The sequence below is a fragment of the Odocoileus virginianus genome, chromosome 17 (assembly GCF_023699985.2).
Source record: "Odocoileus virginianus isolate 20LAN1187 ecotype Illinois chromosome 17, Ovbor_1.2, whole genome shotgun sequence".
In the NCBI taxonomy this organism is placed as follows: Eukaryota; Metazoa; Chordata; class Mammalia; order Artiodactyla; family Cervidae; genus Odocoileus; species Odocoileus virginianus.
In genome coordinates this window covers 20,664,796-20,687,426 of record NC_069690.1, presented here as the reverse complement: position 1 = coordinate 20,687,426, position 22,631 = coordinate 20,664,796, and the positions used below count along the sequence as shown (strand labels likewise).

The 22,631-nt window shown below is 49.5% G+C and overlaps 2 protein-coding genes and 1 long non-coding RNA gene across 7 annotated transcripts in view; 1 reads left to right on the top strand and 2 right to left on the bottom strand.

Moving 5' to 3' along the window:
• Nucleotides 1-6,469: 6,469 nt before the first annotated feature.
• Nucleotides 6,470-9,641, bottom strand: LOC139039034 (uncharacterized). Its single transcript, XR_011492164.1, has 2 exons — nucleotides 9,444-9,641; nucleotides 6,470-6,978 (listed from the first exon to the last, which is right to left on the bottom strand). It is a non-coding gene; the product is annotated as an uncharacterized lncRNA (long non-coding RNA).
• A 149-nt stretch (nucleotides 9,642-9,790) lies between these two features.
• On the top strand, nucleotides 9,791-15,528 carry TIMM22 (translocase of inner mitochondrial membrane 22). The gene is made up of 4 exons (XM_020915437.2): nucleotides 9,791-10,175; nucleotides 12,043-12,239; nucleotides 12,863-12,935; nucleotides 14,315-15,528. The coding sequence occupies exons 1-4, from the start codon at nucleotides 9,938-9,940 to the stop codon at nucleotides 14,389-14,391; spliced, it is 585 nt and encodes a 194-aa protein (XP_020771096.1). The 5' UTR covers nucleotides 9,791-9,937; the 3' UTR covers nucleotides 14,392-15,528.
• Nucleotides 15,529-16,886: 1,358 nt separating this feature from the next.
• ABR (ABR activator of RhoGEF and GTPase) overlaps nucleotides 16,887-22,631 on the bottom strand; it is a 188,416-nt gene continuing 182,671 nt past the window's right edge. For all 5 annotated transcript variants that reach the window (XM_070478809.1, XM_070478812.1, XM_070478810.1 and 2 more), the window contains 3 exons: nucleotides 22,409-22,514; nucleotides 20,144-20,291; nucleotides 16,887-19,557 (listed from right to left, as the gene is read on the bottom strand). In XM_070478809.1, coding sequence (XP_070334910.1) covers nucleotides 19,468-19,557; nucleotides 20,144-20,291; nucleotides 22,409-22,514 — 344 coding nt within the window. In that variant the 3' untranslated portion in view covers nucleotides 16,887-19,467. The remainder of the gene's footprint in view (nucleotides 19,558-20,143; nucleotides 20,292-22,408; nucleotides 22,515-22,631) is intronic.

Sequence of the window (22,631 nt, the reverse complement as noted above, 5' to 3'; positions counted from 1 at the left end):
CCAAATATCCATACCCCAGTCAATTTGACACATAAAATTAAGTATCACAAGCCTACCCCTTAGCAACTTGGCACCCATATGCATCTCCTTAAACTATACTTTCTCTCTAAATAAAGATAATACCAAGATCATGATCCCACCAAATATGATACAAGTATATGGATTATGAAGAACTGAGCTTTGACTGTAAGCAACCAAAACTGCACTCATTCCTTCCCCATAGGAGATAGTGATTCCTTGAGGATGTTTACTCACCTTGATGGCCCGTGACTTAAACATGATGATGTAAAGTAACAATATTTAAATACTATAATATAAAGTCTATATACCATACACTAGATGCTAATTCAGAGAACACACAGTATTCTGGAGAATCTCACCCTGGCCCTGCAAGGTACTATCACCTAACTGTGCTGTAACTGAATCTTCCAAAGGCCATTCTATCGTTCCATCAAACCAGGTGTTTCAGAGTGGTGAGGAGCATGGTAAGACCAGAGAATTTGGTGAGCACGTAACTTGCCTATGCCTTCAGGGCCTGCTTAGGCCCAATCACATATATTCCACCTCAACCTGATGATGAAGTGTTCCTGTCCACATCTGATTTTATGGGTTGGTGGGTCAGATAACACCAAGTTCATGATGGACAGCTCAGGGAGCATGGTAATTTCATGGCCCAAGCATTCAGCCTATATGAAGACCCAGTGGCAGGCCATGTGTTGTTTCTCCAAAGGAGAGTAGCTATCCACAGAGAATGTGAATAACTACTCTTCTTTGCCTCACCTGTAATGGCTGCCAAAGGCTCCAAACAGCATCCCTATCTGCCACTGACCTATCTCAAGCACCACTGGATCTCATGGGTCATATGACAGGGTAGCTTCTACAGCTTCTCAGGGTCACGGGAGACAGGGTAGCTTCTACAGCAGCCTGGACCTTCTGCAGAGTCATCCCTTTTTCTGGACTCCACTCAAAACCAGAAACTTTTGTGGTCACTCAATAAATGGGCCAGGGACTTCCCTGGTGGTCCAGCGGTTAAGAATCTGCCTTGCAATGCAGGGGACATAGGTTCGATGCCTGGTTGGGGAACTAAGATCCCACATGCCATGGAGCAACTAAATTGGTAAGCTGCAACTACTAGGACCACGTGGTCCAGAGCCTACGCATTGCAACTGCTGCGCCAGAGCCCCCCTGAAAAAGATCTGCATAATGCAACAAAGATCCTGAGTGCCACAACTAAGACCCAACACAGCCAAATAAATACATATGTTTTAACAATGGGCCAGACTGCCCAATGCTGTGTGGCAGCCTGGATGGGAGGGGAGTCTCGTGGAGACCAGATACATGCATGTATGTATGGCTGAGTCCCTTCACTGTTCACCTGAAACCATCACAGCATTGTTAAACAGCTATGCGTGCTGCTCAGTCACTTCAGGCATGTTTGACTCTTTGCGACCCCTGTAGCCCACCAGGCTCCACGTCCATGGGATTCTCCAGGCAAGAATATTGGAGTGGGTTGCCATGCCCTCCTCCAGGGGATCTTACTGAGCCAGGAATCGAATCAGTGTCCCCTGAGTCTCCTGCACTGCAGGCAGACTCTTTACCTCTGAGCCATCAGGGAAGCCCTGTGTTAAATGGCTATACCCCAATACAAAGTAAAAAGTTTTTAAAAACGGGCCAGAAAAGGAAACCCAAATGAGAAATATACTGCCTCCAAACACCTGGGCATGCTCCAGCCTAATCAAGCTGACACACAAAATTCACCATCACATACACTGGTATGACATCTCTCTAAGATGTAGCACAATAGAAAGTAAGGTGCAGAATACGTAGAAAATACTAAGCAACCACTTGTAAATTTTTAAGTGGAGAAAAAAAATACATATATACAAAAATGTAAAGTTTATATATGGATGAAATATATCTGGAAGGACATTTAAAAAATAGTAACAGGTTGCTTAGGGAAGGAAATTGAAGAACTTTGGAATAAATGTGAGAAAAATCTGGAAGGTATTATTCTAGTCCAGAAAGAAAGTATATTTTGAATTTTCAAATAAGAACCTATTCGAGGTTAAGATGCTACAAGTGGAGAAAGGAATATTTAAAGAATATCAAGACATCTCAGAATAAAAGAGACAAAGTGTTTCACACACACACAAATTCAGATGCCATTAAAACAAAGCTATTAGCACACAGTGAACACTTTGATTATAAAAGTTTTCCAAGTCTACTTACTTCAAGAAATAATTGAGTCAACAAAATTTGAGTAAAAACTGATTCAAACAAAGTATTCCTTTTGGTGGGGGCACGGCGCAGCATACTGCCAGGCTTGCAGAATCTTAATTCCCTGACCAGGGATTAAACCTGGGCCCTCGGCAGAAAAGCCTGGAGTCAACCACTGAACCAGCAGGGAATTCCCTAAAAAATGTATTCCATTTAATTGGAAGTTCCCTGTAAAAAGATTTTACCTGTTAATTAATTCTGTAGTACAGTTTTTGGCATCTCCTTTATCTTTTCCTTTTTTAAGAGCTGGTCTTTGGTGACAGATGTACTGATAAGGGAAATTGTTTGACAGAGAGGTGAAAGAAGCAAAATATGGAGGCAAGGTTTGACAAAGATCAGGATGAGGGAAGGGAGGGGCTTCCCTGGTGGCCCAGTGGATAACACTCCATGCTTCCAATGCTCTGGTAATACTCCATGCTTCCATTCCTGGTCTGGGAACTAGATTCCATGTGCCACAACTAAAAAAGATCCTGCATGCCACAATGAAGATCAACAATGCTATGTGCTGAAACAGATCCAGTGCAGCCAAATAAATATTAAAAAAAAAAAAAGATGAGGGAAGGGAAAGAGGGGTGCTGTCCTCCCCAGTTACAACAGCAGTGTGTTTCTTCTCTTTCTGGTACCCACTTGATATGTAATTTTAGGAATTCACCATCACAGTTCTTTCTAGATTTCATTTTATCCCTCAGCAAAGCAGGAGTCTGGTCTCTTGTTTTTCAAGCCTTGTAATTCTTGTCTGAGTCAGAAATGCAAAGTGCTACAAACACATTATGCATATTTATATTTGCCTCCAACACTTCTCAGAGCACATCTCGGGATTACAACTTGTTATCAATGTGACCCTACTGCAGATATAGCAGTCTGTGTGATTCATTGCACAAGTATTCTGGAGTAGGCTCTAACCATCCACCAGACTGCCAGGCTATAGGCCAAATTTCCAATTCAGTTTTTCATAAGCAAAGCCAAAGCAACAGCAGAAGAGATAGTAAGCAAGTCTGATAGTTGAGTCTGGGTGAATCAATAAAAACTCCAAACAATTATGCTGTGGAAGAAGTCTGCTCCAGAATATTAAGACCACCCTTCAGAATCAGGCTGGAGTCGGATTTGGCACTGGAGACAGTACAGGATATTTCTGTTGTCACCACGGCTATACTGTAAGTCAAAGGTATAAAGAATTAAGAAATAATCATAAACATTTTCTGGGACTTCCTTAGTGGTCTCGTGGCTAAGACGCTGCACTCCCAATACAAGGGGACTGGGTTCGATCCCTGGTTGAAGGAATAGATCCCACATGCCACAACTAAAGATTCCACATAATGCAATTAAAAGATCCTGCATTGACCCAACTAAAAAGGATCCCATGTGCCACAGTGAGGATTGAAGATCCTGTATGTCACAACTAAGACCCAGTGCAGCCTAAATAAGTATTTTTTCTTAAAAATGGAGAACAGTATGGCGATTTCCTAAAAAACTAGGAGTAAAACTACCATATGACCCAGCAATTCCACTACTGGGCATTTACCCTGAGGAAACCATAATTGAAAAAGACACACGTATCCCATTGTTCACTGCAGCACTACGTACAATAGCTAGGACATGGAAGCAACCTAGATGTCCATCGACAGATGAAAGGATAAAGAAGTTGTGGTCTAGATACACAATCTGTACCACAGATATTACTCACTGTATTTCTACAGCTTTCTGAGTTGGTTCTAATGAGGTGGATGAACCTAGAGCCTATTATAGAGTGAAGTAAGTCAGAAAGAGAAAGACAAATATCATTTATTAATGCATATATGTAATATCTCGAAAGATGGTATTGATGAACCTATCTAAGGTCAGCAATAGAGATGCTGACATAGAGAACAGACTTTTGGACAGTTGGGGAGGAAGAAGGTGGGATGATTTGAGACAGTAGCATTGAAACATATATGTTACCATGTGTAAAACAGATAGCCAGCGGGAATTTGTTGTATGTCACAGGGAACCCAAAGCTGGTGGGTGCTCTATGACAACCTAGAGGGGTGGGATAGGGAGAGAGGTGGAAGGGAGGTTCAAGAGGGAGGTGACATATGTATACCTATGGCTGATTCATGCTGATGTGTGGCAGAAACCATCATATATTGTGAAGTAATTATCCAATTAGAAATAAAATTTAAATATATGGTGGCTGTTTAGTCTCTAAGTTGTGTCCAACTCTTGTGACCCCATGGACTGTAGCCTGCCAGGTTTCTCTGTCCATAGGATTCTCCAGGTAAGAACAATGGAGTGGGTTGCCATTTCCTTCTCCAGGGCATCTTCCCGACCCAGGGATCGAACCCAGGTCTCCTGCACTGCAGGCAGGTTCTTTACCAACTAAGCTATCAGGGAATTCCTACTATATACATATGCATATATATACATATATATATATATACATATATATATACATATATATATATATATATATATATATATATATATATATACATATATATATATATACATATATATATATATATATAAGTTGTAGAAGCAACACATCGAATTTAGACTTTACCCTGACACAGAGAAAAATTCTGAGCAGGACATATGATTACACTTTGGTGCTGAAAGACCATCCTGTGGATGGTTTGGATAAGACCAAGGGAGGAGGCATGCCCAACAATTAAGTCAATTATTAAGTGAGAATTGACTAGAGGGCTTCCCTGGTGCTCCAGGGGTTAAAGAATCTGCCTTGCAATGCTGGGGACTTGAGTTCAATCCCTGCTTAGGGAAGATCCCACAGGCCTCAGAGCAACTAAGCCTGTGTGTCACAATAACTGAAGCCTGAACACCTAGAGCCCATGTTCTACAACAAGAGAAGCCACTGCAATGAGAAGCCTGGACACCGAAGCTAGAAAGTAGCCCCTGTTTACAGCAACTAGAGGAAGCTTACACACAGCAATGAAGATCCAGTGCATCCAAAAATTTACTAATTATTTACAAAAAAAAAGAAAATTGACTAGAGGCTAAATCAGAGCATTGAGTCTAAAAAGGAAGGATGGGTTTAAAAAACATTTAAAAGGTGTATAGGAGATGCAGGAGGAATGGAACCTAAGACTAATGGAGCACATGGAAGCCCATTCACCCCGGGTGGGAAGCTCAAGATGAGCAGGTTTGAGGACGAAAATAAGTTCTAACTCAGGTCCACCTGAAACCTGTAGCCCTATAACAGGATCTGCCTGTGGGTGCACGATAAAAGCCACACCCCCTTAGATGAACCCTCTCTTCTGCCTTTCAGATCTGCTTCCTTGACCCTGGGGAGCCTGATTTGGAAATCTGATGTCCACCCCCCACCCCCGCCTCCGCTCTGGCTAACTACTCCCCTGATGGGTTCAGGCTGATCTTTGCTCTTTCTTTTTTGAGGTTTAGTGTGTTTATTATTTATTTTGATCTTTGCTTTCTGAGGTCTCCTACTGGGGCGAGAGGCTTCTGTCCTTTCGCTCCCAGTTTACAGTCCAAAGCACTTCCTGCCAACCTCACACTGGTGCTGCCTCCTGACTGCTCACAAAGCCCATCTGGGGCCAAAGTCTCTTCTCTTGGATGGAGGGATGGAAGTTTCCCTCTAAAACCCAGGCCGGCCTCAGCAACCTGAGTCCCGGTCCAGCTTTCAATCCTACAGCTTCTTCTCGTCCATACAGGGCACTGACGCCCAAGCAATGCATTCAATGACAGGTTCTTATTCTTTAGTCAGCTCAGAGGCCTACCTGCTGATGTTCCTTGCAGATCAACAGAGCTCACAAGTGACTGAGCTGTGGCTAAAGAAGTTATTTACAACCAAAAATAATACCTGCCCTGCCTGGACCCAGGCCCCAACAAAGCTGCATGCCTACTGTGCCCCTCTTAGGAAAGTTCCTTCTTGAACCCAGAGCACTCCAGGCTTTCTCATTCATCTCTGAAAGTAATATCAGGACATGGAAAACTTTGGCTTCGGGGAGGGTGGCAAGTGCATAAAGGGATCACCGATGGTTTTGTGCCGAGAGAGAGTGAAGCAATATGGCAGTACACCCAGGTAGAGGAAGCCTCTGCTCAGGTGCAGTGTCTCACCATCATTCCTTCCTAACCAGAATCTCTAGCCAAACAGGTGTGCCAGGCTTCAGGTGGCCCTCTCTTAAAGCTCACTGCCTTATGTGATCAGGTGTGACAGGTGGTGCCAGAACTGTACCAAGTCTTTTTTTAAAATGTATTTATTATTTTATTATTTATGTTTTGTTGCACTGGGTCTTTGTTGCTGCAAGCAGGCTTTCTCTAGTGGTGGTGAGTGGGGGCTGCTCTCTAATTGTGGTGCTCAGACTTCCTGCAGAGCCTTCTCTTGTTGTGGAGCACAGGCTCTAGGCTCACAGGCTTCAGCAGTTGTGGCACATGGGCTTAGTTGCTCTTCAGGATGTGGAATCTTCCTGGACCAGGGATCAAACCCATGGCAGGCAGATTCTTATCCACTGCACCATCAAGGAAGTCCAGGATCATACAAAGTCTTGATTCTCAAATATCCTTGGATTTCTTTTCTGACCTACACTCCTCACATGAAGACGAAGCCATCCTGGGGATGCTGGTGGATACTGTCACCTTCTTGGGGTTCCTGAGCATCTGCTCCAGTCAAGCTCCAGCCGCTTCTTGTTAGTACCTTCTTCCATGAGTTTCTCAGCTGCCCTATTTCCATCCTTGGCTCCGAGCTGTCCTCTGAATTTGAAAGACATGAATCAGAGCCCTTTAAATACAAAGTCACTCATCCAGTACCCACCATCCAAGGTGACTCAGTTGGCTACTCAGTTACCTATGTGGTCAGACTTCCTACCAGCAACGGGACTATTCAGACTAATTGCTGTTACCAAATTCACATACAACTCAAATTCACACAGGACACACCACGCTTCTCAGCTCGGACCTCTTCATTCCATCCCACTTGTGCTATTTCTTTTACTCCTGGGCTCCTGACATGCTGGGGCAACTACAGGCCAGCCACGCTCTCCCAGACACCCAGGGCAAGAGAGGATCAGGCCCTCCTCCAGTGTGGCACCTCCCCATCTGTGCCACTACCCATCAGTCCAAGTGATGGGTCACCAATTCAGAGTGTTATGACTTCTCTGTGAATCTCATTTATCATGAAGTGTCTCCTGTTCTCTCTGACCCACTGAGATGCTGCCTCAACCCGGTATCCCCATGGCCAGAACAGACAACCTGTAATGTGAGAGCGACTGGACTCGCATGAGGCCGTGGCCAGATGAAGTCCCTAGAGTACAGGCAAAGGTTCAGGCCAGGGGAACAGATATAGGAAACCACTTCTTACTTGTGGAATATGCTTGAAGAGGTTCAAGCTTTCCATCAGGTGAAACCCATTCCATCTATGGAAGGATATGGGTGGAGGAAGAGAGGTACCGGATCAGGGTATCTGTGTCTCCTGTTATCCAGGCCACCATGTTCCAGAAAAGGCTTCTCCCCGCCTCACCATGGTCACACTGGTACCACAGCTTTTAAAAAAATTTTTTATCTTTGGCTGCAAGGCTCTTTGTTGCTGCATACAGACTTTCTCTAGTTGTGGCAAGCAGGTGACTTTGATTTCACTTGCTGACTTTGATCTCACCTGCACTCTGATGCAGACTCTTCACTGTGGGATTGACTCTTGCTCTCTAACTCATCCCAGGGATTAATTGTTTAGATCGTTCCTTGCTTTGGAAAGCCACTTTGCCTGGGACTTGCCTAGGGGTCTGTCCCAACCTCTCAGATCCAACTTTGGCTCTTAAGACCTCTGCGTGAATCAGAACCCTGGGCCCCTCACTCTTCTGGAAGAATTGGGTGGTTGGCAGGGTGTGCTGAGTTAAAGATGCCTGTAGGGAATGTCTGGTTCCCAGGCTGATGAGAAGGTTCGTGTCGGAGCTAGAGATGAAAATTTGGGAGTCACTGCTCAGTACAGGGGCTTACCAGGTGGCTCTAGTGGTAAAGAACCTGCCTGACAAAGCAGAAGAGACACGGGTTCAATCCCTGGGTTGGGAAGATCCCCTGAAAGAGGGCATGGCAACCCACTTCAGTATTCTTGCTTGGAGAATCCCATGAGCAGAGGGGCCTGGTGGGCTATGGTACAGGGGGTCGCAAAGAGTCAGACATGACTAAAGCTACTTAACACACGCACATGCATGCATCCTGCAGTACAGGCAGTAGTAGAAGTCACAAGCATGGATGAGCTGCTCAGGCAGAGTGAGGATAAAGGATGAAACCCCAAGGGGCCCAACAGGAAAGGGTCAAGCAGAGAGGTGTCAGCACAGATGACCGACACACTGGAGAGGCTTTGGCAAAACTAGGAGAGAGGAGCTCCACAGAAATGGAAGAAACTTCAAAGCAATGATGCATCAACAGCAGCAAATGCAGCTGAGTCTTCGAGTGAAATGAGATCTGGACTCAACAACTGGGAAGTTAGGATGAGTGGGTTCACGGTCTGGTGGGAGCTGAAGCAGGGTGAACTGTAGGTTCTGCCTGGTGACACAGACAACTCTGGCTGCCAAAGGGGTCTCTCAGTCTCTGTTGACTGGCTACCCTCCCCATCTTCTGTTTCCTTTTATGTTTCTCTTAGCTGATACAACCAGATATGCTGCAAGTCTGGATCAATACAATAGTTTGGGATCCATTTTGGTACCATAGAAACTACTGTGAAAGGTTTTCTGGGTTCATACACGCTGCTATCTCACAGTTAACCCCCAGGTTCTGAGTTTGCAAGCTAGTAAGCACTTCAACTGATTCAGCATAATGTAAGTGGCATTCACCGCAATGCTAGTCCCACATCGTTAACTCCACTGACAACAACTGGCTGGAGGGAGTAGCAGCCTCGGCCTCTCTCGCTCTCCATCTGGCCATAGACATCTCGTACTCAAACTCGGCTATCTTCACTAATTTTTTTTTTTTTTTTTTTGGCTGCGCGGCTACAGGGATTTTTAATTCCCGGATCAGGGCTGGAACCAGGGCCCTCGGAAGTGAAACGCGGAGTCCTAAGCAATGGATAGCCAGGGGAGTTCTTTTTTTTTTCTTTTTTGTCTTAAACTTCACTCATTTTTTTTTGGCCCCTTCTCTCTCCCCTCAACGGCTCAATTACTGAATAAAACATTTACTCCATACATTCATATCACGTTTTCACGTTAATTTACAAAGCACCTTACCCCATCGGCAGCTCACAACACACTGTAGGAATTACTAGGCTGGAAAGGCAGTGGCGAGGCGCGCGCACCCCCTGCTGGAGCCCCGGCCCGCTGTAGCCTCCCTGCCCTTCCCGCCCGTCAGGAGCACGAGAGGCGGCGGAGACGCTCGTGCCCGCGCAAGGCTTCCTGGGAAATGTCTGGGGTGTAAGTGTGTCAGAACTACAAATTCCGGTACGCTCCGCGCTGCAGCCGCGGAGAGGGTGCTGTCTGGTGATTCGAAATCTTTTGTCAGTGTCGTTAGGAATGCCTCATAAGCCTGACTCAGTATTCACAGGAGAACATGACAGCTCTTCCGCCGGGTGTGCACGAACTGACTTGGCTTCCGCGGCTTCCTCGAGCTCGCTCGGTGTGGCGAATCTGCCTTTGCGGCACGGTGGTTGGGCGCGCAAGGCCCGACGGGAAGCTTGTGGAATCTGCTGTGAGAAGAAGAACGCCAGGTTTCCTGGGCCACAGTCATGGCGGCGACCGCCCCCAGTGCTGGGGGCTCCGCACCTGAGGCGGCGGCTTCCGCCGAAGCTCCGCTGCAGTACAGCCTTCTTCTGCAGTATTTGGTGGGCGACAAGCGTCAGCCCCGGCTCCTGGAGCCTGGGAGCCTGGGCGGGATCCCGAGTCCAGCCAAGAGTGAGGAGCAGAAGATGATCGAGAGGGCGATGGAAAGCTGCGCCTTCAAAGCTGCGCTGGCCTGCGTGGGAGGTGAGGCGGGGCCGGGGGACCCTTGGGAGGCTGAGCTCTTGGGCGGCAGCTGGGTCCACTGCTCAGAAGACCACGCACCTAGGAGGGGAGGGGGCCCTGAGCCGCGACCTTGACCCACCCCCGCCTGGTTCAGTGAACTTGAGCAGCGCCTCCCTAGACCCCGAGGTTGGCTTTCGCCTCTGGAAATTCGATCAGAGACTCGGTCCTGGGTCGAGACCCGGGGTTTATAAAATGGTTTACTTCATTCATTCATTCATTCGTTTGCTTTAAAGTAATTACTTTTCAGAAAATTATTACTGAGCGGCTATCACGTGCCAGGCGGTGGAAAGACAGAATGAAAGACAAGAGCCTTGTTCTCATGAAGCTAATATTTTAATATACACAGAAAGAAAAGTGTTCAGAAGGAGGACAGTGCTGCAGACCTGGGGCGCAGAACTTGCAAAGGTTAGGCCTTAAGTGACTTCAGGCTAGAAAAACAGGCCATTGAGCCCAATGTGACTGGACAGCTGGAACGAGGGGGAAAGAAGCCTGGGCTTGGCATGTTTTTGTTTTTTGTTTTTTTAATCGTTTGAGGATTGAGAATGTAGGTGACCCTCCTGTGTGCTAAGAGGCTGACCACATTTGCAGGTGAGTTGAAGTCTCATTGAGAATGAGAGGAAATTAAGAAACGAATATAGTGAGAGTGGAAACGTGAAACTGAGCAGAAAGAAGAAAGATCTTTTTGGTTGGGAGAAGACCACAAGAGGTGAGACTGGAGCCTGTGTCTTGAAGGATTAAGAGAATGAGGGTAGATAAAGAGACATGGCATTTCAGGTTGGGGTGGAGTGGTGCAGGTTGAGCTTTTTGCATGTAGGCATTAGGGCAGTCATTGATGGGTTTTTAGAGTTACCAAGAGCTTGATGACTCATGGTGGAGTGTGGCAAAGGGAAGGAAAGTCAGTAGACAGAGAGACCATATAGGGAATTTGCTAGACTGAAGCTCAGTGAGACATGGACTGGATCTTTGTTCATCATTGTGCCCGACCCTAGATCTCTTACATGTCTGTTGAAATAATGCTTTGTAGTCTTTGTAGTGCTCCAGGGTGGAAGTGATGAGGGCCCTAGGCTAGGATGATAATTGTGGACCTAGCCTCACAGGAGGAAGCAAAGAAACAGCCATAAGTGCACCTGAAGTTTGGCGCGGGAATGACTGGAGAACAGGAACCATAAGCAGGGAGGCCTGGAGGGGAGGTGCCCATGATTTCGTTGAACACATACTGACCTTGAGGTGGCGAAAGGACATCCATGTGGAAATGTCCAGCAGGTTCAGGAAGGTCAGCTGTGGACAACAGCGTGGCATTTGCCATTTGGGAACTTTGTGACCTTAGGGAAGTTAGTTTACCTCTCTGAGCCTCAGTTTCTTCCACTACAGAAAGAAAAGGAAAATAGTATCTACCTCACAGGATTACTGCAAGGAATAAGTAAGGCTGGGACAATAAAGTGTAATTGGTATATGGTATTTACCGAATGACTTTTATGAATGTCACCATTGTCAAGGGAGTGATTTGCAAAGTTGATACCTGAACTTGAGGGTGACTGGTTTATGTGTGAGAGTGTAGAGAGAGAAAGAGGGTTAAAGATGGAATCTTGAAGAATGCTAGAAAATGAAAGGAGGAAGAAATACAAAAAGAGTCAGAGAAGAAGCTGCCTACTAGATAGATCTTGGATTTTGTAATGTGGAAACCAGGTCAGTGGAGAGTTTCTGAGGCAAGAAGGGGACGGGGTATCCTCTTCACTGGTGGCCATCCAAAAGGTGCAATTTGAGTATGACCCTATTACAGTAACCTGAAAAATGTGCCAACGAAATCTTCGTCTCTGTTCATTTTTAGGATTTGTCTTGGGAGGTGCATTTGGGGTGTTCACTGCTGGCATTGATACCAATGTGGGCTTTGACCCTAAGGATCCTTACCGTACACCAACGGCCAGAGAAGTTCTTAAAGACATGGGCCAGAGAGGAATGTCCTATGCCAAAAATTTTGCCATTGTGGGCGCCATGTTTTCTTGCACTGAATGTTTAGTGGAATCTGTAAGTGTCCCTGCCTTCTGAGAAAGCCTTGCCTCTTTCCATCTTGTGAGTTCTCAAGAGAAATACTCAATGCTACTAGAAAGCAGGTCAGAATTGTCCAGTACTTGCTAGATTCAGTTTCCATTAAATAGTCCCTAATGTAAACTTCTTGTGAATTTATGATTTGGGCTTGCCTTATTATTTATTTTTTTTTTTACAGGCCAGAAGTTGGTTAATTATTTTTTTATTATTGCTTTTGGCTGCACCTCGCGGCTTGTAGGATCTTAGTTCCCCAACCAGGGGTGGAACCCGGGCCCCTTGCAGTGGAAGCAAGCATGGGGTCCTAATGATTGGATCACCAGAGAATTCCTGGTTATTAATTTTAAACAAGAGACTTGTTGGGGAACCTGAGAAGAGGTTCTGATTACTTCTCAAATGTGATACTTGGCTCAGTGCTTTGGTACCATGTGCAGGAAGCATTTGTGTGTTCATTCAAATTTTAGGAATTATACTTTTGAAAGAAAACAAGATAGGTTTCTTTTGGGGAGGGACTAAATTAGCCAGCTAGAAACCCTGTCTTTTTTTCCTTAGTTTTCTTGTTTGGCTTGTTTCTTTGGCTCTGAACTGCTCTTCTCCACCCACAGTATCGGGGAAAATCAGATTGGAAGAACAGTGTCATTAGTGGCTGCATCACTGGAGGAGCCATTGGTTTCAGAGGTTAGTAAACAATTCTCACATGCTTTTCTTTGTGGCCTTGGACAACATGCTGAAGTTGACATTTCCAAACACATGAGTGTTCCAAGGACAGCTCAAGGCATATGTGGAACTTGATATTCTCCTCTCCTGACAAGTAAATCACATTTTCTGTGTTAACTCAATTTTGGAAACTTCTAGTATCTAGATTAGGGTTTCTGATCCTTGGCATTGTTGACGTTTTGGACCAGAGGAGTGTTTGCTGGGCGGAGGGGAATGCCTGGCCTCTCCCCACTCGGTGCCAGTAGCACCCCTAGTGGTGACAAGCAGAAGTGTTTCCAGTGTCCCCCGGGGGACAAATAGCCCCAGGTCAAACCCACGGAGAACTATTTCTATCTTAGAATAAAGAACGGTCCCCATATTGAACAAATGGGAAGAACTTCATAATAATAAGTAATCTCTGGACTGTGTTGCTATGCAGGATAGTACAGAAGCATAGCTGGACCCCATTCAGCCGTGGGAAACCCATTTGCCCAAACAGCAAGCTCTGCTTAACTTTCAGCTCTTATGCATTTCAAACAGACATCTTTCTTCATACTGTGCAGTCATTTTAATTCTATGTATAAGTTCTCACAGTAATGTTTTTGCAGTTTAGGGTTCTTAGATTTCCACTCCTGAAAGCCAAATATAGGTATCCTAGAAATGTTGGATTAGCCACTGTAAGCAACCAAGAAGAAAACTGGTTCCCTGCCACTTCTCCCTGTTGGTGTATCTATCAAGAGTGTGCGGCGGGGCGTCAGTGACTTAACTTCCCTAACAGTGTCTATTACTGGGCCACTCTCCATCTGCTGTGCCCAGACTTACCCAAAGCAAAAAGGCTGTTTTCTCATTTTCTGAGAGACAGGATGCTTTGCTGTCATTAAAACCTGACTCTCCTCCTCACACAGCCATTTGTGATTTATGGAGTAACTTCTCCTTTGGTCTTCCCATCTCTCAGCTTTGTCAGGGCCTTTGAGAGGCTCAGCTCCCTCTGGGATTTCTTTGATCACCTTCCCGGGAATTTATTCCATAAACAAATCAGAGTAACAGGCCATATGCTTTCACTTGATTCCAAGGGCTGGTTCTGTTAACCAGTTTCCTGCCTGTGAGGAGCTATTTTCATGAGACTAGAAATAGCAGTTCTTTGGAATGAGAAAAGTTAAATGAACATACAGTTAGATAAAAGCACACTGGATCAGCTCGTGTGCACAGCCTCACTGAAGCCTTCCAGCTCTCTGCTACGTTGAATGATTGAGAACTTGTTCGCCAGCTTCTTTACGTCTCTGAGTACCCGAACTTTTCCTGAGTGCGGCTTGACTCAGCGTCTTTCACCACAGGTAATGTCATTTGTGTTTGCTTTACAGCTGGCTTGAAGGCTGGGGTCATCGGCTGTGGAGGTTTTGCTGCTTTCTCTGCTGCGATTGACTATTACCTACGGTGAGAACACTGGTGTCCGGCAAGGACAATGGCAGCCCAGGATCAAGGCTGCTCTGTGTAGGGCGGTTTCTGCGCCACTCCAGGGCACTTGCTTCAGAGACTGAAGACATTTGTTTTCTCTCACATAGTTGGTGTCGTGAGGGAGCCGCCTGGCTGCAATCAGCCACCTCTGAGCAGCCGTGCTCTCTGCACCTGGACTCGAGCCAGGCTGTGCGGGGTGGAGTGCCATGCCAGACTCTCTGTTTTGGGCAGTCAAAGAGTCAGTGTGTTGACCTGTAGGAACTGAGTTCCACAAAGGTTCAGTCCACAGGCTCTGGTGCTGTGGGGATGGAGGGGACTTTACACACACCTGGAAGCTCTTCTACCTTGTACGTCAACGCGGTCATCCATCTCATACCTCAGGGCAGGGCAGAGTGGAATCATGCTGTCTGACCAGTTCTGTCGTTTTGTTTAGTGTTCTGCTCATTTTGTTTAATGTTCTGCTATCCTTGTTTTATATATATATACACACACACATATATATGTATGTGTGTATGTGTGTATGTATGTATGTATGTATATTTATATTACAGTTTAAAAGTTTGGCTTATTTTTATTTTCAAATTCCACAACTCCCCAAAATAGTACCAGGTGGCCCAAAGATTGAACATCCAAAGGGAAAGCATGAGCCAGCTCCTGAGAAGTCTGGGAATGCTCAACTCCCAGGGTCTGCAGAGCAGTGTTATCCTCACTGAGATTGCTGCAGTGGCCCAGAAACCTGGCCTGACCGTGTCCTAGGATGCAGTGACATTCCACGCGTAACCCTGCTGGCCTCTTCTGAGAAACCGTCGGGCTGGCTGGTGGGAATGCCTGCGGTCTGAACCATACGTGGGTGTTCTGCTGTGACTGTCGGCCCAGGCCCGCCTCAAGGACACAGAGTGTGAGGGTTGTGTTGCTGGGGTCCTCCTGACGACCAGGTCCCAGCAGCCACTGGTTACAACCAGACCATGTTCAGGAGCTGCTCACCACCACCCTGTTCTTCTGATGTCAGGGGTTTGTTCCTTAAACATTAGTGTTTTTGACTTGACCTGGTAGCCTTTCTCTGACAGTAGCAGCTCAGCCTAATTGTGTGCTATACACATAAAAACCCTTTTACAATCGGGATCTGCTGCAGATGCTGTGTTACTCTGGTGCCTTGGTGGTGGGATGAAGATGAACTTAGGACAAGCAGGTAGCATGGTGGGGGCCTGTAATTCCAGCCACCGGTAGTGTCTCCTTTATTCCACTAGAGTCATTCCTTTGCCTTTTTTGGCTGTCTCCCCCACTGTGGGCCGTCTTCTAAAGCTTGCTCACCCTTAACCAGAATTCAGACTCAGCTGAACCATCCAGACATCGTGTGTGTGTGTGTGTGTGTGTGTACATGAGTGATGATGTCAAGTCCAGCTGGTGTGTGTGTGTGTATACATGAGTGACGATGTCAAGCCCAGTTGGTAACACCTTCCTCTGGCCTTGTCTGCTGTTGCCTTTGGAATGACCATGGGCTAGTGCACAAGGCTAATGCTCATCTCGGGGGGGGAGTTCTATAGAATGCCTGTCCCAGTCTCGGTCAAGAGGCGTCACTGCTGGTAGGCTGCCTGGAGAATCCTCACAGGTCTGAGAACAGATGTTGGAGTGGGTCCTCCACTGTCGCTCAGCAAGTCACCTGTAAGCAGTTAGAGCAAGCGCAGACACTCTTACCTGCCACCTGTCAACAGTGCCAGAAACCTGGCATCTACCATCCAGTCTAGCGTCTACCATCCAGTCTAGCGCATGGGGTCAAATGACCGAGTACAAGCACTGCTCCCCTCATGACTGCCTTGGGAATGACGAGTCCTGGGCTGTCAGTAGCCATCAGTTCAATAAGCCAAGCATTGTCCACACTGACTATTCAGTCAGGAGAGGAGATGAATAGTTTCCTGTTTTAGATGGCTAAGGAGGCAGTATGAGCTCATAAACCAAACACCAATTTTCAGAGACATCTGTTCCCGATCTCCAGAATAAACACAGTGTCCAATGGCTGGGGCTGGTGGGAGCCGACATTAACCCCGCTAGCTCTCCTGAGGGAGGCTGGGCCCTCTAGGGGATCCAGCATCTTCAACACAGAGATTAGGCCAGCAGGCTGCCCCAAAGACCTGCAACTTCCAAGGAAATTGTAGAGAGATGTTTGCATAAAATAAACCTCCACTTGAATAGACAACTTCCTGCCATCTCTGATGCATATTGATGGCCAGGTCTCTGGTGGGGCACTTGTATTTCATGAAAAGAACTGGCTGGTGACAGCTGTGGGCATTTGTGAAAGAACAAGGAGAGAGCGTGGGCTCACCTCCCAAACTGCCATGGCCGAAGGGGTGCACAAAGGGGAGTTCACTGGTAAGAAGATTCTTGGAAACACATCTGGATGCAGTTGGAAGAGTTAAATATCTAGATTGGTGGTCTTCCCTGGACTCCTGAGAACACAAACGTCCACACCACAGGGCCGAGTTGTGTGCAAATGTCAGGGCTTTGCAGGTTTTTTTTTTTTTATTAACATTTTCCTCTCACGTGGCTTACATCAATTTATAATAATCTACATAAGTTGAAACAGAACATAGACCAAAGAAAAATATATCCTTACCAACTTATGAAAGTCAAATATTAATGAAGGGTCCCATCATACCTGTAACAGCACAACACCGGCAGCCTGCAGCCATTGCCAGCAAGGACAGGTGTGTGGATTCCTGTAGCCTGTCTGTGGGCTCCTGTTGGCACAGCCTGCCCTGCTGGGCACAGTGGCTGGGGTTCTGTACAGTCCCTGTCTCTCAGGAGAACCCACAGGCTGTTCCCTCAGCGCAGCTTAGTCCAGGTCTGGTACCCACCCCTCCTGATTCTGGGGGTCGAACTGATAAATATTCTGAGCCTTTTCCATTTCTCAGCCCTTCCAGCCTTCCTCCCATTCTCATTACCTAAGAGGTTGGGGGCTGCAGTAGCTACCTGATGCTGAGAGGCACACGTCCCTGGTTTGGGGAAGGCGGGAGGCACCCATTAGGGGCTGTAAATAGCTCTAGGTGGGGCTCCAATTCATTCCAGTTAGTGGCCGCGGAAGCAAGAACCTTCCAGGCCACCTGCCGGCTCCCAAGTGCCAAGCAGGCTCCAGGGATGGTCAGACACGGGGGATGTTCAGACTCCAGCATTCTTTTTCCACCTGTGGCCCAAGCCCATTATCTTAGGGAGTGGGGCTCTTCAGCTGCTTAGCAGGCAGCCAGGGCGTCAGTTCCTCTCTCCTCTGGGGCATCTATCCTCTGATGTGCACAGAATGTGTACCGTTCTGCTCACGCCCAGGCCACAGGTGTAAACGAGACAAGAAGGGGCCCTTCCTCTCACTGAGCCGGTGCTAAGGCTTCAGGGGCCCCAGATCCTTCTTTAAAACCGCCCTGAGCTCAAGCTAGGGGGAGCTCTTCTCTCCAACCCCCAGGGCTTGGAATCTAGTCTCTGACACAGAGGAGAGCCAAGGAACCGTGGACTGTAGCTCCAGCCCCTGCCGCCAGGAGTGTCTGAACTGCTGGAGGCCAGCAGTGCTGCTCAGGAGAGAAGAAACTGCACTTTGGGGGCACTTCTCCTTTCCAGTACTGAGCAGCGGCCCTCAACGCGGGGATCATACCCTGCGGATGAGTCAAGCATCCACCACCAGGGTCCCCTGCAAAACCCAGTCCCGAGAGAGGCAGGTACCTGGCACACCCCAACTCCTGGAGTTCCCCCGAGTTCACCCACAAGGCTGCGTTCAGAAGCCGGGTGGGGGGAGGCAGCACCATGACGGCTGGCTACTGCTGGACCGCACCTGACTTCCCCAGGCCCTGGGGCGCACGTGGCCGTGGGGGCTGCCCCGTGGCAGTGCTTGGCTGTGGAGAAAGTGTGTAACGTCTAAGGCAAAGGTACCACGAGGTACGGGAGGCACCAGGAAGGGCTAGCCCTCTCGGACGGAGCCTGCCTGTTTCGAGACACCTGCTTCAGCCCTCGTGGTTGCCCTCCCAGAAGCCTGGCTCCACCAGCAAAGCCACCACAACTCCTTGCTCCCAGCCCAGGATGCCCAGCGCTCCCTGGCGCTCCTCTCAACAGCCCACTCTGTCTCCTTGGCAGCCTGACCCTCCCACCTCCCTGATTCTTTCCTGACCCTCTGGCTGCCTTGATAGCAGGTCTCTGGTGAGTCTCTACACTCAAAAGAAAATAGAACAGCAGGAGAAAAGAAACTGAAAAGCAGTAGAAGAAACAGTCAAAGGTGCCTCACTGGGACTGGAGACGAACAGATAAACCCCAGAAATGGAGGTTCTCAGGTGGAAAATCCCAGCAATCCACTCTCCAGCCTGTGCAGAGCCAAGGATCAGTGCGAGAGTGTCTCCTTGTCCACATTTGCACAGGTGGCAAGGCAGACAGGCGTGCCTCCACAGGTGAGGGGGGCAAGGAGAGGGTTGGGGGCGGCAGCATCGGACCGGCCAGCCCCCGCCACCGCTGCCCAGGGCCTCCTCAGAACTTTCGAGGTGATGGATCAAAAACCAAAGCTGCAAATGCATGCAGGCAGGCTGGGGGAGGCGGGGAGGACAGGGTGGAGGAAGACGGAGGGGAGGCCGCCAGGAGACTGCAATCTGGGAGCAGGGCCAAGAGAGGCGAAGCTGGCAGCAGTTACAGAGCGCAGAATAAAAGCCCTTGGACCGGACTCAGGAGGAAAGAAAGTGTTGGAGGAAATGAAAGAACAAAGCAGGCTGCCTGTGTGCCCACACCGGGTCGGTCACTACCTTTTCTGCATGACAAATAGACGTAAAACAATTCCCGAACAGCACGGAGCATCAGACACGACTAGAGGAACGCAGGGCAGAGCCGGGGTGCGTGGCGGGGCCGGGGCCGGGTCGGCTGGCTTTGTACAAGGTGGCACAAAAGATACACGTCTTCCAGTTCTTGGAAATCTCTGTCCCTTGGAGTGTGGAGCGCTGGGTTTGGGAGTTCTCTATTGCAGTCCTTCAAGTCTGGGTTGGGTCCCCGGCTGGAGAGGCTGGCTTGGGGCCGCCCCCCCGACAGCCGCTCCCACCTCGGGCTACACATCGGTGGAGAAGTACAGTGTGTTCCGCTTCAGTTCTGCGAAGGAGATGGGAGGGTGCTGCAGGTAGTAGAGGAGGACCTGGACCTGTGGGGAGACAGGGGAGACTGAGGCTGGGGTCCTCACCCCGGAGGGCCTCCTCCGACCCGCTGACACGCTCTCTGGACTGGGCTCCTGTGGCTCCCTGCTTCCCCTCTGGCTGGCTCCAGCCACTCCCCCATCCCTGGAAGCCCAGGTGTGGCTGCCAGTTTGCAGCAGCAGGGGGTGCTGCAGGGCAGAGGGTGGGGCACCCAGGGCCACTTCCCCAACTTCAGTCCAGCTCCAGACCAGACCCTGCCCTGGGTCTCACCGGACTCCCAGGGAAGCTTCCTGACCAGCCACGCATGAGGGCAAGGCCCCAGATTTTCCTGACACCCCTGGGTTTGCTTCCCAAGGCCCAGGCAGCTCCCAAGACTGCAACCAGTACCTGGGACACCCATCCTCTGGGCTCTTGGTCCAGATGCCTACTTTTCAGCAGGACTGTCCAGAGCCCTACTCCTTGGTGGCATCCCACAGACCTGTCAGCCCCGCTGCTCGGATGGGAGGCGGATGGGAGGCGGATGGGAGCCCACCCCTCAGGGAGGGGCTCGTCCGACCCTGGCACCTGCCGCAGGCCCGCGCAGTGTGGGGGTACCTGTGCCATGACGTCGTGGGACCAGATGTCGGCGGCCGACGTGAGGTGTGCTTTGCTCTCCACTTCCGAGGGTCTCAGTAATGTGGGGCCAAACACGGTGGCCAGGTTGTGAAGGGACATTTTGTTGATGGGCTCCTTCTCAGCAACCCTGAAAGGGATGGGAGGGGCGGAAACAAGTCACGTCTGGCCGCCACGTGGAGCTCCAGACCCTTGGCTAATACCGCTCCTGGGAGGATTCCCCAAAGGGGTCACTAGCCCGCCCTCTCCTGAGGGTAGAGACCGCTCTGTGAGGAGGGGACTCAGCCAAGGGCCCAAGTTCCCAGCTATGTTTCAGAACATTCCACTGACAGATTCCCAGCTCCTGGGCCACCTCCTGAACTGATGGCAAACTGCGAGAGCGAGAAGGACCCACTCCAAATCTCCCTTGCCTCAGAGAGACTATTACAGGTCCAAGAACTTTCCCTGTAATAACTCATGCTTGTCACAAGCAAGCTTTTGGGTAGGTAACAGTTTCATCCCCACTGTAGAGATGAAGAAACCGGAGTACCGAGAGGCCAAATGGCCTGCCCAAGGTGACCCAGCAGGTGGCAGAGCCAGGATCCAAACCCAGCAGGTCTGCCTCCAGAGCCCAGGCTCTTCCCCACCCTGTGTGCTGTCCACGATCAGCCCAGCCATGGAGAGGGGCCCAGAGGAGGCGTCCCAGTGGGCGGGGGCCCAAGGCCAGAGGCTCTGCCTGCTGTGCTGTGGCAGGAACATCCCTCGTCCCAGATGGAGCCCAGGGGCTGTCCTCCCAAGCTTTTCCAGAAGGGTCTGCCGCTTGGGATCCCAGAGCTGCCTCCTGGGTCTTCCTCTGCTTCTCTTGCATGATCAGCCAGATGCTCTGTGGCTTATTTCCCGAGTGACAGCAGGCACTGCCATCTGGGGCTGGTGTCCAGCAGGTTCGGTACCACCCAACACATCAGAGACTGCGCCTCCCCCCAGTCCCAGGCAATGTTTTGGGGCTGAGACCCAGCCGCCCCAAGCAGCGCCTCTCACCCCAACTCCCACTGCACCGTCACCACACCCTCCAGGCAGGAGCCGTGGATGTGCCTGCTGAGTGCCTTGGAAATGAGCAAACACTGCCATGCCAGGAGCTGTGCAGCTGGCCCTGCCCCTCACCACACACACACATATACACACATACACACGCCAGGCGCCCAGATGTGGGAACAGACTGTGCCCGGTTCCCAGGGTGGAAAACCTAATGAATTTTCCTCCCCACTCCTCCTCTGTGTGTCCTCCCCACAGTGCTCGCCAAACTATTTGGGGATTGGTTGGGACCTTGGTCCCGGCCAAACCAGAGGGAAAATGTCTCATAATGGGAAAAACAGGACAGCAGCCCAGGCGTTCCCAGGTCTCTGCTGGCCCTCCAGAGCCTGGCCTGGCCTGGCCGAGCCGCCACTGGGGGCCTGAGGACTCAAAGCCCCTCATCGGGGGTGCCCTGGTCCTGGATGGCAAGTGGATTTAAGGGACGCCTGGGGACGTCTCCTCCCCACTCACACCTGGGACCAGTCCTGGGCTCCAAAGTGAGTGACGAGGTCACAGTCAGGGCTAGCTTCCGTTCCTAATTTAGGTGCAGGTGTTAACTTTAGCAGCTCTTGGTTTGACCAGACTATGGAAGGAGCAGAGCAGAAGGTGGGATGAACCATAGTTTAGGATCTGGGCGATGTGGACTCTAAGGGCAGAGCTACTGGTAAACCCAAGCAAGTCCCCATCGAGCTGGGGACTCAGATTCCCTACCTGTTTGATGAGGTGTGGGTCAAGACCAGTGGGCTTCAGATTTTTTGGACTGTGACCCGTAATAACACACAAGTTTTACACTATCACCCAGCACATGCAACAAGAGTAACTGAACAATATGCATGCTTGCCGTTTGCAGTGTACCCTGGGGCGGGCTCTCCTACTCTGTTTAAAAAATGCTAAGTGGCTGAGTGGCCCACTGACTGGAAACTCTACCTACAGTCCTTGGCTCTAGCCTTGCCTCTCTAAGTGTTCTATGGCCAGTATTTGAGGTGGCCTCTGGGATCCAAATATTTCTCGAAACAGAAGAATGTGAATGCCAAGAATCTGAAGGGCAAACTCTCACCTGGCGGCAGGGGTCCAGCAGAGACCCGCACCCATGAGGAGGCGCCCAGGACGTGGGTTCCCAGGGCATGTGTCCTGCCTAGCTGGAGTCCACCCCCTCCCCACTCCCCCGGCGGACGGGGCAGGGCCCCTGCCCGTTACCTTTTCAAGTGTTCCAGCAGGAAGAGGAAGGTGATGAGGTTGGGGTCGGGCAGGGAGCGGAGCAGATGCATCATGCAGTTCTCCTTGGCAGCAGGGTCTGACAGGGCTGTAGGCACACAAGGGGCCGGGCTCTGGGCGGGGAGGCCTTGGCCAGCACCCTGGGGTCAGGAGGCTGCGGGACCCTGGGGGGGAAGCCTGGGCTGCAAGGGGTCAGGGGACAGAC

Bases quoted from the DNA above. Each gene is read 5' to 3' on its own strand.
- TIMM22 (XM_020915437.2), top strand. From the start codon at position 9,938: ATGGCGGCGACCGCCCCCAGTGCTGGGGGCTCCGCACCTGAGGCGGCG. The intron at 10,176-12,042 runs GTGAGGCGGGGC...GTTCATTTTTAG, and splicing joins TGCGCTGGCCTGCGTGGGAG to GATTTGTCTTGGGAGGTGCA. The intron at 12,936-14,314 runs GTTAGTAAACAA...TTTGCTTTACAG, and splicing joins AGGAGCCATTGGTTTCAGAG to CTGGCTTGAAGGCTGGGGTC.